The sequence below is a fragment of the Amblyomma maculatum genome, chromosome 2 (genome assembly GCF_055883805.1).
Source record: "Amblyomma maculatum isolate TAMU_Amacu chromosome 2, ASM5588380v1, whole genome shotgun sequence".
Taxonomy (NCBI): Eukaryota; Metazoa; Arthropoda; class Arachnida; order Ixodida; family Ixodidae; genus Amblyomma; species Amblyomma maculatum.
This window is the reverse complement of record NC_139345.1, coordinates 74,129,571-74,142,465: the sequence shown is the minus strand read 5'-3', so window position 1 is coordinate 74,142,465 and position 12,895 is coordinate 74,129,571. Positions and strand designations below refer to the sequence as shown.

Genomic DNA, 12,895 nt, shown 5'->3' with positions numbered 1-12,895 from the left:
GACAAAATCACCTATATACATTTGAACCTGGTTGTAAGTCTTGTTTGGTGGGAAAATTTGTTTAAATCCTATATTCATCTTAAAAGTATGTCCACAAATTGCTGGAAATAAGTCTGCTAATAAACACAAGCAAAAGGCATCTAATATGGATCACAAAAAGGTGTGAAAACACAATTGTTTAAATTAAAAGCTTTTCATAAACAAGAAGTCTCTCATTTCATTCAGTGGTGTTTTGCTCCTGTGCACAGATTTATTAAAAAAATGCTGCAGTCTTGGCCATGGCAGTGGCTTCCACGCTGTTTAGAGCTTGCTCATCTTTTTCTGGTTCGCTGTCATCATCACTACTTGCATCACCTGCAGCAATCGGCTGATGGCTATGATGACTAAGTGACAAAATCCTTAAAACTGAACTCAGAAGTGGCACTTCTGATCATTCTTCACTGTGCCTTTGATGTGGATGTCTCCAAATTTCTGCCTAACTTTCAAGTTTGTCTACACAGTGCTAGGTGCAAGACCAACATCTGCGACAACACCTTCTTTTCGGCACCTACTCCTACCTGTCCTGAAAGATTTGTCTCGAGCAGCACTTCTTTGTGCTTCTGACTTGCCATTCTGTGTGAAGAGTGCAGCACACGCTCACGTGTGTGTGACAGATTCAAATGATCGAAATGTTGTGTTCTTTGAAGTTTTATTTTTATTTTTTCTGCTCCTTGCACATTTTCAGCTATGCAGGTCCAAAAACCACTTTATAACCGATCAAACATCAAATTATGAACTCTTTTCTTTCAATAATAGAGTAGAATGTTGAATGTGATGAAACACGCAGCTGAATAAACAATGATGAACAGATTACTAAATTACTGGGAGGACAGTGAAGGACAAAATTAGGTGTACTTGGAAGAGGTAAAGAAAGGTGTGCGGATATAAATTGTCAGTGCAGCATCGTGTGTGTGTGTGTGTGTGTGTGTGTGTGTGTGTGTGTGTGTGTGTGTGTGTGTGTGTGTGTGTGTGTGTGTGTGTGTGTGTGTGTGTGTGTGTGTGTGTGTGTGTGTGTGTGTGTGTGTGTGTGTGTGTGTGTGTGTGTGTGTGTGTGTGTGTGTGTGTGTGTGTGTGTGTGTGTGTGTGTGTGTGTGTGTGCGCGCGCGCGTGTGTGTGTGTGTCCTCTGTTCATTGCTGTCTATTCAGCTGCATGTTTCATCATGTCTTTTGTTTCGTTATAAATATAGAACTACCATAGAAATAAGCATGGACCAAAAATATTTGCTTTTACTTCGTTTTGTTTGATAATTTGCTATATCATGAGGTTTTAACAAAGTTTCAGTATACATAGTTAGTGCCCACATCATTATTTTTCCTTGTATTTTCCACTGCCCATATTATCGGATCACTTTTGCGCTCTCTCTGCTCTTTTCAAACTCTTTGTGGTGATTTTGTTGCAGGGTGCGGGTGCAGGCTGTGAATGCTGTCGGGGCAGGTCCCCTGAGCAGTCCTGCGCTGCGCACAAGCACACAGGCTCTGCCACCACCTGCACCGACCCTCGAGTGCCTCTCTGCAGGGCACAACAGCTTGCGGCTGCGCTGGATTGACCACCAGGCAGCACGAGATGTGCTGCACTACACCCTCGACATGGAGGTCAAGCCTGGCGTGTGAGTGCTGCTAGCTGTCTTTTTTTTTTTCTGGACCCATTCTTTAGCTCGCATTGCTGCACTGTTCATACTTCATGTTGTACTTACCTTGGTTGTTTTAGAGCAGGAGTTTACAATCCTTGTAACCTCGATAGAGCCCCTAAATAGATGCTGAAGAACCCTGAATATATTCATTTCCATCTCTAACTGCCTGACTGACATGTATGCAAAAAGGAGCATGTAGGCGCATTGCTCCTCAAGGAAAACCCATATTTAGTTAATGACTGGCGCACAGTGAATAAACCTGAAGTGAACAGTAGTGGTGGAATCACCCCTTGAACAAAATGATGAAAAGGAAGAAGGGTGCGGGGATTGAGGTTCTTTGGGGGCCCCAAAAAGCATATCAAAAATCTCGCGGTACCATGGAACTCAGTTTGAGGGCCCCTGCTTTAAATTGACCATCTGGCTTCATTATACGTATGGGCTGTGGGCATCTGGGTTCATTTGATCCTTGGGCAGTTTTTAATTCTGCTATTTAGTTCATAATTTACTGCTGCTCTTCCTTGCAAAATAACGGCGAGCAAGTTCCAACATGGTTGAGTCTCCTTGATGTGCATGTTACAGCCTAGTGTTATGTTTCAGTGACTGGAGTTAAAACAATGATAAATCAAAATTGATTTATTCAATTTTGAATTCTGGCTGTTTAAATAGCCTTGCTAAATGCACTGCAATATATATTTGTGTGTATATATATATATATTGCATTCTTGGAAAAATTTAAAGTTTTGGTTTTTTGCACTTTTGCTACAGCAAATTGTTGAACAGCAGTTTTCGAAGTTGCTGTTTTGGGCCATGAAGTTCCGGCTGAATTCGCTTTAGTTTTTTTTTTCTTTTTTGAATTCATTTATTGCTTCACTCACTGGAAGCTAAGCAAGAGTTCTCCTTGTCTTGACAGCTTCGCAGCACTGTACCAGGGACCCAGCCGGTCGTACAAGGCTCTGCGGCTCCAGGAGAATCAAGCATACCGGTTCCGCGTGCGAGCCTCCAGCGACGCTGGAGATGGGCCTTACTCGGAGCCATACACTTTCACCACAAGTCGTGCTTTGCCGCCCGCTGTCAAAGGTCTGTCACAGTGGTTGCAGCTGCGAAACACTTTATTTCTGGTGCACATATATATTTTCTACCCCATATTGTTTTGTACAATACTAGCTCTTGCAGCAGGCTTAGTAGGGTTTAAAGCAGAGAAATGTTTTGCCTGTGGTCAAGCAATAACTGTTTCCTCGCGATAATAAACAGCCTGTTCTAACAGATCTCAGGCTGAAAATATTCTTGCAAATTTTATGATTTGATGCATAAAAATTATAGTGTTAGAACACAAATACCCAGTGTTAATATTAAAAAATATATACTATATACACTGTCAGTACAAGATTTCGTGGAAAGGTTGGTTGGTTCACAGGAAGGGAGAGGCGCAGTATCTGTCACACTTGTTTCTGCGGACACCTGAACCGCGCTGTAAGGGTAGGGAGATGGGTGGGAGTAAAAGTGGAAAGAGAGAAAGAGGAGCCATAGTGGAGGACTACAGAGTAATTTCGACCACCTGGGGATCTTTAACTTGCGCTGACATCACACAGCACACAGACGCCACTTCGTTTCGCCTCCATCGAAATGCAGCCGCCGAGGTCAGGTTCGAACCCGGGCACTCCGGACAATAGTTGGGCGTCTTACCACTGCACTACCCCGGCGGGGCGAAGTAGTTATTTTGAAAATTATGGGACAAAAAAAAAAATGTCAACAATTTGTTTAGAAACGTGCCAATGAAGATATGAATTATAGTGCAAACTTTCAGCGTTTTCCTGCTATACATTTTTCACTCAACTTTTCAGAGTACAACTGATACATAGAAACATAGCTCAGTAAATGTAGTTTTCAAATTTCTTCCTTGAAAGCATTCTGAACAAGCCAGAATTTCTGCTGGGCTGGAGCTCTACTCTTGTTTGGGCTCGTGAACGTAAATCTTGCCAATGTGATGTTGAGACACTACAGATAGCAGAAATATCATGGATGATACCAATGCAATGCACGAATCGGTTCCAGGAACAAATAGGAAAATTAAACTTGCGGACTGCCGCCAAAGTTGTGAAATTCTGCTATTTTGCAAGCACACTATGCCACGTCCTTAACTTCACGGGCAATCACGTTTCTGCCTTCCAGGAAAAATAAACTATGCCAGGAAAAAAATGTGCCTAAAAAACCCACCAAAAGGGAGCGTCAAATCTGCGGCTTCCCTGGCCACTTTGTATTTTGAATCAGTCAGTGACTGGTGATAAATGCACAGTAGTGTGGTAAGGGAAGAGGTAATCCTGTGTTATGATCGCATTCAAGTGCAAGAGAGTGCACTGGCACAATGATGAACATTTCCTCAAAAAGTCTAAAAAACGTATTTTTGAACACCAGTGCAATGTCCGTGCCGCAGTCCTTTATTGATAGCTAATTTAACACGACGAGGACGACAAAAAAAACTGACAGGAAGTCGTGCTGGAAAGCTGAACTTCATGTGCCGCAGAAATCTGCACCAACAACATGCGACATGTTAAGGTTGGGACTGCTGCCTAGCATTTCCAGTGTACGTTTTGCTATTTACCAGTATGTTATAGTGAAATAAAGTTGAACATGCTGGCCTTTTTTTGGTTCTAGTGACACCTTCAGGCATAACTGAGAGTTTATTCAGTGCCATTGGCAAGAGTGTGTCGCACTTTGCTTTCAACAATTGTATACCCAGTGTGTGCATTGAGAGTGGCTCCGTGCTGCTGCTTGTCACAGTTAGTCTTTATTAGTATTTTATTAGTATTTTGAGGTCCTTGAAAGTGTCTTCATTAGAGGCGTTTGCATTGTTCTTTCAGCCCCGCGTGCAAATTCATTGGGTGAAAGCAGCGTCCTGCTGGAGTGGCAGCCGGTGAAGCCTGTAGGTGATGACCCAATCAGCTACGTAGTGCAACTACAGCACTCGGGCAGCTCTGAATTCTCTGTGGTAAGTGGCTAAATCTCCACTTAGCTGCTCATGTGTGCAAAACATTGCACGTCGCAAGCGCAGACGGTTCTTGCATGCCACTCTTTCCAAACCAGCTTTTTGACCTCGCACACCCGGTAAAAAATTCTTGAATCATTGTTATGCAGTGTCGGTGTGGGCTGAATAGGCTTGTACGGATATTCGATAATTTCGAACACTTGGCTGAGCAGTCCATTGTTCTATATTTATTTGATTCGATCCATATATTAAGGTGAAAGCCTCGAAAGCATAGCGAACATCATGTGGGCGAGATCTTTCCACGAGATACTACGGGATGTCTGTGGGGTTCTGGTGTATAGTGATCTATAGTTAGTGATATTGATATTTAGTGATGAGAGATAGAGTGTGTGTGTCTCTACTCTCTCTCTTTCTCTCTCTAAAGAAGAGCTCTCTCACAGACTCTTTCTAGAGAGGGCGACTCTCTCTCTCTCTCTAGCTTGTACTCAACAAATATTGTTGACTGTCAGCTTGGCTTCCCCAATTTCCTCCAGGGAACCAAGGGTATTGCAGTATCGCAGCAGGGCGGTCTTGCTGCACGTATTAAGTGCTCTGCTGAAATTTTTTGCTGTTTAAAAGCTTAAATATTTGTCTCGAGCTAATAATGCTTGTGGAACACTTGCTTCGCGCTTCTGTTGAATGTACCTCCTTCGTGAATGCACCATGGTGTGCGTGCAACAAAGTCCTGGCTTCAGCATCCGTATACGGGTGGCATCAGTCACCGGCAGGTGCGAGCATGGTGCCCGCCTTACCTGTGCTGCACACTTTCCGGGACTGACATGGCAGCGTGCGCCAGTTGGAGGCTTTCTGTCTGTGCTGACGGCAGCTGCCACTTCTGCTCTCAATTTGAAATCAAGCACGATGGCACAAGCGGGGGTGAGGGAGCTAACGCATGACACACTGAGCTGGGGGCTTATTTCTCACGCGAATATGGCCTGGCGCTGGGCACTCAGGGACGCACGAATACACCTAATAGATGTCTGTGGAGTTGTCACTAAAACTAGCAGTGGAAAGTTCCACAAATAGCTTGTACTCAACAAATATTGTTGACTGTCAGCTTGGCTTCCCCAATTTCCTCTGACCATTTTTGCAAAAGGACATTGAGTGCGAGAAAGCTTCAGTGCACTCGAGCCTTCTTTGTGTGTAATGTCCTTGCATATCAAAAGTGTACACAGTTTCGAAAATGCTTATTGTGCTGATCAGTTATGTTATGGGTAAAAAAAATTCGTAATATTCACTCCAAAACGAATGTGTACATGGGTCCTGGCCAATATCAAACTGTATGTGCATTTAATTTTTCTGATGTCTTCAGCAAAAAAAGGCCAAAGGCAAATGTTGCGACACGTGGGTTGTCTGTACCTCGCAGGTGTACCGCGGCCGGGACACTAGCTGCACTCTGAGCAATCTCGTCCCACGGGGTGCCTTCCACTGGGCACGGGTAGCTGCGGTGCGCCACTGCCCACAGAGCCCAGAGCTCTTGTGTGGACCGTATGGGCCGGCCACCTCCTTCCAGTTGAGTGCCCCCTCCGTGCCTGCATCGGAGCCAGCCAGTGAGTCTGCTGCGGCTCGCACCACTTCCTGGACGCTGGGAGACCAGCACTGGGCTGGGCTTCTGGTTGGCGGTTTCACCTTGGCCGCTGTGCTGGTGGCCGTGCTGCTGCAAGAGCTGGTTTCCTGGACACAATGACCAGAGAAGGTGGGAAGATTTGCCATTCATTTTATTTGTTGCCTCTGTCGTGTTTTGTATCTCTCATCGCACGCAGCCTTCCAGTTAATCTTTTAACATCCAATGGCCGGCGACTGGCTGGCACTGCATTGGCTGTGCAAAGCAGAATGAAAAAGGGAGTAGGGGTAAGAGCATTGCACAAAAATCTTTTGGAGCGAGCATTGTCTGCTAGGCTGAGGGTAAGCAACTGCGGCCAGGGGTCACAGTGCCACTCTGTACACCAGGGCCCGCTGTGGAGAAATCGGAACAATGTATGCATTGCGAACTGCCGTGTAGTCTGTTCCATGCTGTTCAAGCATTGTTTACATGCGCGGTGAGTGTTTGTCTCCATTTTTTGCAGAGTTCTCAATACTGCTGCATTTCACGGAATAAAAGAAAATGAGAATGATTAAACAGTGGCGCACTTTAAAAGAAAAACATGACTTTGAAATCTTTTTCTACAGCTTAAACGTGAATTGCCAAGTTCTCGCATTTCTGATGTTGAGCCGACAGTTGACTGTGAAAACATCCACGAGTGAAGCCCCTCAGGTGAAACAAACATATTGTTGAGTTCGTTAATTCTAAAGATGAGTGTTCCAAGCAGGCTTCTGTCTCTTGTAGCATATCTGGAAGAAATGATAGAATTTGTCTGGCGTTTGTCAGGTCTTGGTGTTATTCGGCCGCTGAGTGAGTAAACGAGCAAGGAGTGGCTTCTCTTTATAGTCATTCACTTGGTTGGGGCCCACTTTATAGAACGTCCATTGAAGGTCAGCAGAAGGGATTAATGCCGCCCACAACTAACCACTCTCTTCAGTTAGGGTCATCCACGCAGGATGGTACCAGCGCCATAGTGCAAGTATTCTTTTTTTTTTTGCGATGTTTATTGCCTTAGGGCACAAAAATGCTATGAAGGATGAAGGGTGTGGTCAAATAAATGAATAGTCTTCTTGGGTGGGGTTTGGAAAGTCTTCCCGGCAAAAAGTGCACGAAACATGCCACCTTCCATTTTGATTCACGCCAACATTGGCCAAAGGAAGTTAGTTTGCTGCTACGGTGCTGCTGCCCAAAATCACTGAGCTAGATGTTAACGATGCGTGGTTCCAAACGACCTGGTCCTCAGCCAGGGTGCCGAGCACTCTGATGATGTTGTGCAGGTATGCGTCGGGGAATTATCTGAAACACAATACTGTCCTTTCCTTCCCCTGGACAGCAGGAACAGAAGTGTTGTCACTGCTTTGACATCACAACAGGCAACAAAAAACTTCAAATTCTATAAAAAGCTTCTCTTTCCTCTTGCTCTGGGGTAACAATGTCCTGTTCATGTTTTCCCAATTCCTGAGAACCTGCAAATGTCCGCATTGAAAATGGTGGTCATGGCTCGTTTTTCAGAATGTGAAGTTGCACACACTCGTCAGGCTGGTGATTACAATCGTTAATTTCTCTCTTCCAAAAGGTTCTTTGTAAGTATCAGGTACCGAAGAATACAAAAATGCGAAACCTCAAAGAGCAAAGAGTGCTTGCCTTTGAGCGTGCGTCTCCGCAACAGCGGGCATGTACTGCACCGCGTTTTCACGCAGATTGACTGAAGCCGTGTGTACACGTAAGGCAGCTTTTGTCTGCCGCATCAGAAAACCGGCACTAGCTATGCAGAGCAAGCTTCAGCTTGGGTTCCCTCTTAAACATTCTCTGATTTTTTTCTTGCGAGGGCATAAGAAGCCTCATCAATGAAAAAAACTCGAAACCTAGTGTGAGCACTAAAAAAAAAAATTGTTTGGCTTTTCATAAAATTTACTAATTTGTAGAGACAGTGATGACCTCATAGGGTCACATCACTCCGCCAAGTCAGTACCGTTATCATGGAAAAAAGATAGCGTGGGTAGTCGTAAAATTTGCTGACTAGTCCGGACAGTGATTCATGTTGCAGGGTTATGTGATGTCACCAAGTCAATCTAAATTTTAGAAAAGTTGTAGAAAAATCTCCCCTTGTTAGTCACAAAATTTGGTGGTTGATGACGGAAGTGGTGATATTACGGGGTCACGTGACATGGCCATGCATGGTTTGGTCAACAAGGTGTGGGAAATCAGAAGACCACGACATAGCCTAGTTTGCAGGTATGCTGGTCACGATGACGTGTTGGGCAGCAGTTGGCAGCCTCTCTGGGTTGTACGTACTGCAGTGGGAAATCCCTGCAAGCAGAGAGGGTAACCGTGAAAGCATGTCACTGAGGATGTAGTATTGACAGTTGTTTAGGCTCAGTGCATGCAGCAGGCAGCAGTGGCAGCATAAGCAGGCCAAGCACACGTTAGCTTGTAATGCTTTCACATTCTCAATGGGATGTAATATGTCCGCTTTTTTTTTTTTTCAATTCCTTAAATTTAAAAAATTTAAAATGTTTTTTTTTTTTTTTCTTTTCTTTTTTTTTGCTCCTTTCAGGCTCCAGGTAGATTTTGTGCAGGCACAAGTGGCTGTTCAGACCTGCCACATATTGTTCTTCGGCATTTTATGAACTGGGCTTTACTAAGCCTCAAGAGATTTTTTTTTCTGTTTCGTGTAGGTTCAAGGCTTGGAACTCTGCACTGATGATTCATTGTCATGGTGCACCGAAGAAAAGCTTGCCTTTGACACCAGCTGCGGAAGCAATCTGTAAACATGGGCCAAACTGTGCGTGGAGCTTTTCATCGACCCCCCTTGACCGGACTCTGTGCATGAACTCATCGTAGACGCGGTGCCCTACCGTTGGAGTGCTGCCATTTCGTCGTGCTCTCGGGAAGCATCACGCGCCTTTGAAGCTTCACATTCAGGGTCTAGAAGCTGTAGACGATGCACTTGTTTCCCTGCACTCTTGTTGTGAGGCAATCTCTGAAGCCTGCTTGTGGTCCAATGTGGCTGTTCTGTTCTGCGCACTATTTCTGTGAGAAAAAAAATGGGGAAAGGGGCACAGTGCAATGTTGTCTGCCTCTCTTGGCACTCAATGTCACGACCTCTGTCTGTCTGCTGCTTGATGCTGTGTGGGCTTTTAAGTGTGTGTTTGTGCATGTACATGTGTGTGAATGTATGAGTGTGTGTATGCGTGTCTGTGATGTCCTGCATGATCAGAGGCCCTTAGCTGCATGTGAGCATGTGCAAAGGTGCACATACCAAGCATGTTAAAATATGCACATTAATGCTGCTTTTTGAAGCTGGAAAAATGTTGTTGCGATCTCTGTTGCCTTTGTGTTTTTACGAAAGTTGACGCGTGAGGGAGAGGTCATTGGACTGTGGTGTTTAGCCATGCATCTTAACGCTGGGATGGGGTTGACTGTAGATCGTACATTGGCAGCAGTGCTGACAAGCCCACACTTTGTTTTCTCATTCTTACATTTCTGTCGTCATTGAGGGTGGGATTTCCCACACAAGACACTTGCAATTTGCACTGCTTTTTGTCTGGTCACATAACTGCATCGTATACTAGTTGTCTTCCCATTCTTCGCAAAGGACCAGATGTGCTCAGCCAGTGCCGGATCTCTCAAACATGATTTTCTCATTTTCCTTTTTCTTTAACAATACTCGAGCCTTTTGGATCACCTACTCACTTCTTGTTCTTCAGTTCCTTGGTTGGCACCTTACAATACTGAGCTAACCGGGCATGTATACATTGTACACTTTTTTTTTTTTTTTTTTTTTTTTTTTTTTTTTGCACTGGGTCTGGGATACGTTTATCCTATTAGTTTGTTGCAATGTCACAGTTCCTGGAACAAATCGCTGAGAATATCTTCTGGCAATCAACAAACCTGTCAGCTGTGTTACTTTACTATTACTGTCTTATTGAGTGCAGCTTTGCTTCAACCCAGTGTGTGGAAACATAGCAATTAGTTATACAGTGTGCTGCATTTTTGTGCTAATAATGTCAAGTGTGTTGCAGCAGTCCCGGTGCCACATTCGGGTCTTGACTCTGAAGTAATTCGTTGTACTTGTATTTTGAAACTGGCTGTGTGTAAGTGTGTGTTTGCATCATTTGTAAGCCTGGTTTTACAAATGTATAAAACTTTGTTGGGGGGTGTACTTACTTGCATTGTTGTTTCTCTTTTACTTTTATTTTATGGCCATCACTTTTTTACACAGCAACTTGCATTTCTGAGCACGGGCCTTGAGTATAACAGCTTCTCTGCTACGCAGTTAGCATTAAGCCAGCAGCAACCTTTTGCACTCCATATATACGCTGCAGTTTTATTTTGTTACCACTTGTGGGTCCTTTTTAATTTTATGGCATTATGCGTTTTGTCACTGGGTTTTAGCTCAGTGCAAGCCTTTGGCTTGAAGCCAGATATGACCTTATGTATGTTTTTTTCTTTGTTTTGCATACCTACAACATGACTATGTTATTTGTAATTGTCTGTTTTGCCACAGCGTAAGGGAAAAAAAGGCTTATTTGTAAGATTTTGAATGCCTTGCTTAGCTTGTAGCTGTCTGTGTAGTCTTCCATATCCCTTTTTTCCTGCTTAATGTCATAGCTAGTGACTTTATGCTGAGTTCGCGATGAGCTGGCCTCAACCACATTAGTGGTTGCAATTTTGCATTTGAACATGCACACTGTGCAAGTAAGTTACCGAAGAAAGCTGTTAGCAAGCTAGCCAGTCAGCCCCCAATTTTCCTTTCTTGCCTCTTGTTGCTGAGAGACTTGACTGGTGATCAGGTTTGGCATTGATATGAGAGTGCTGCGATTAGTGCGAACTGTGGCTGACATGTCGGCAAGCTGTAATCAAAACAAAAGGTGCTGAGGCCCAGTTTGGTTTGTATGTGATATGGAGTGATTGGGAGTGTGCCAGAAACGGGTGGGAGTGTTTCCACTCTTCCTCACTGTTATTCCAGGTGCAATGTTGGCTTCGGCAAATTGGCTACTCTGGGAGTGGAAAAGCGGGACTTTACGATACTCCTTGGAGGATAAAAGCATTTAGTCGCCTGTCCAGGTCTTTGTTGTTCTGGGCATTTCTTTGGTTGCTCCGAGCTTAACTGCAGTATTTCAGAGTTTTTTTCCCCTCCTCTCTGATGCTGCTGCATTGCATTATTCGTGAGAATTAGTGCAAATGTGAATGATGAAATATGAAAGTGAGCAGATGAGCATGAGGTATTTTTGACATGCATGTGACCAGTCCACATTGTTTTAGCCGTGCGCTGAAGTTTTTACATATCTATGGGTTTATTAACAGAAAAAATTTTATTTTCTTAAATATACAGTAGTATTACTTGTCTATAATATATATATGTATACATATATATATATATATATATATGCGTCGTATACAAGATGCGTCGTATATATAATATACATAAGCTCCTCAGATGTTTTACACGCATTTCTTGTTACTCGTGCGTTCTGTTACTGACGAGTTTTCTTGGAAAAACAGCGAAGTTTCAAGGTACAGTGTGCATTCTTCCATCAGGTAGTGTTTGCTGTAACTGTTCCTTCCTGTACACATTGTTTTGCTCACAACTAATTTTCTTTTTGCTCTTGTATCATATCTGTATATTGCTAAATGAATAAATGTACACGCAACACTCGTTTGCAAGTCTAATCCCTATGGTGCTAGATGCGTCATGGGCTGTGTCACCTTGGTTTTGAGAGGAAATTTAGGAAAACAAGTGAATGTCCTAACTCTAAGTCTAGAATTCATATTTGAGGTGGAACTGAAAGGAAGTAAATTTTATCAACTAAATCCCTAGTTTTAATAGCTGTGAGTGCTGTCATGACCACACCTATTTGCAAATAGCTCTAGTGGAAAGGGCTGCAGCAGTTTTGTTGGGTTTATCACTGCAAGTAAAATTGCAGTATGCAAAAAAGAGGTTTGCTGTTTGAAAATTCAAGATGCTAATGGCCTCCCCATTTGCTGAATAAGTCGGCCCACTTGCATTCTCACCTGTATGGTTTGCAACAGTGGCCCAGGACACATTTCAATCACAGCACAGGGGCAGTAGTGTTGATGGAGGCAGAAATGCTATATGCACCCATTTGCTGTGTGATGATGCAAGGTGGTCAAAATTATTTTGGAGTCCTCTATTATGGTGATTCTTTCTCTACCTCCTTTCCTTCCCTCGTCGTGGTTGAGGGACATGTCTGCTGAGGCATGCAGTTACTGTATCGTTTTTTTCTTATTAATGTCCGTCTTAGAATTGGAGTGTTTTTTGGAAATCTGACATTGCAAGCAGACTTGGGAGTATCCGGCTGTTTGCCCGCCATAGTAGTTAGGGCACTCATCTGCTGCCAGAGGCCATCAGTTCAATCCACACTGAGGTGGCAGAATGTGAATGGTGTCAGCTAATTGTCAGTTCCTCGAAGTCCAAGCATAATATATGGTGTTGGTAGTATCGGAACTCGCGCAGAAAGCCAGACTGTGAATTCCTCGCCTCCCATATGCGATCATTTACAAAAGGGTGGTTTGGGGCATCTATAAGGAAGTAGTACAATAACTGCCTCCTTTCCATTCCATAAATGTTGGCAGATATGCTCAGTCATGACAGAA

At 43.8% G+C, this 12,895-nt stretch overlaps 1 protein-coding gene across 5 annotated transcripts in view; it reads left to right on the top strand.

The window, feature by feature from the left end:
• Positions 1-11,936, top strand: part of mtgo (miles to go) — a 73,701-nt gene extending 61,765 nt beyond the window's left edge. For all 5 annotated transcript variants that reach the window (XM_084594488.1, XM_084594487.1, XM_084594486.1 and 2 more), the window contains 5 exons: positions 1,440-1,646; positions 2,581-2,747; positions 4,529-4,656; positions 6,059-6,388; positions 8,953-11,936. In XM_084594488.1, coding sequence (XP_084450614.1) covers positions 1,440-1,646; positions 2,581-2,747; positions 4,529-4,656; positions 6,059-6,379 — 823 coding nt within the window. In that variant the 3' untranslated portion in view covers positions 6,380-6,388; positions 8,953-11,936. The remainder of the gene's footprint in view (positions 1-1,439; positions 1,647-2,580; positions 2,748-4,528; positions 4,657-6,058; positions 6,389-8,952) is intronic.
• The last annotated feature ends 959 nt before the right edge of the window (positions 11,937-12,895 follow it).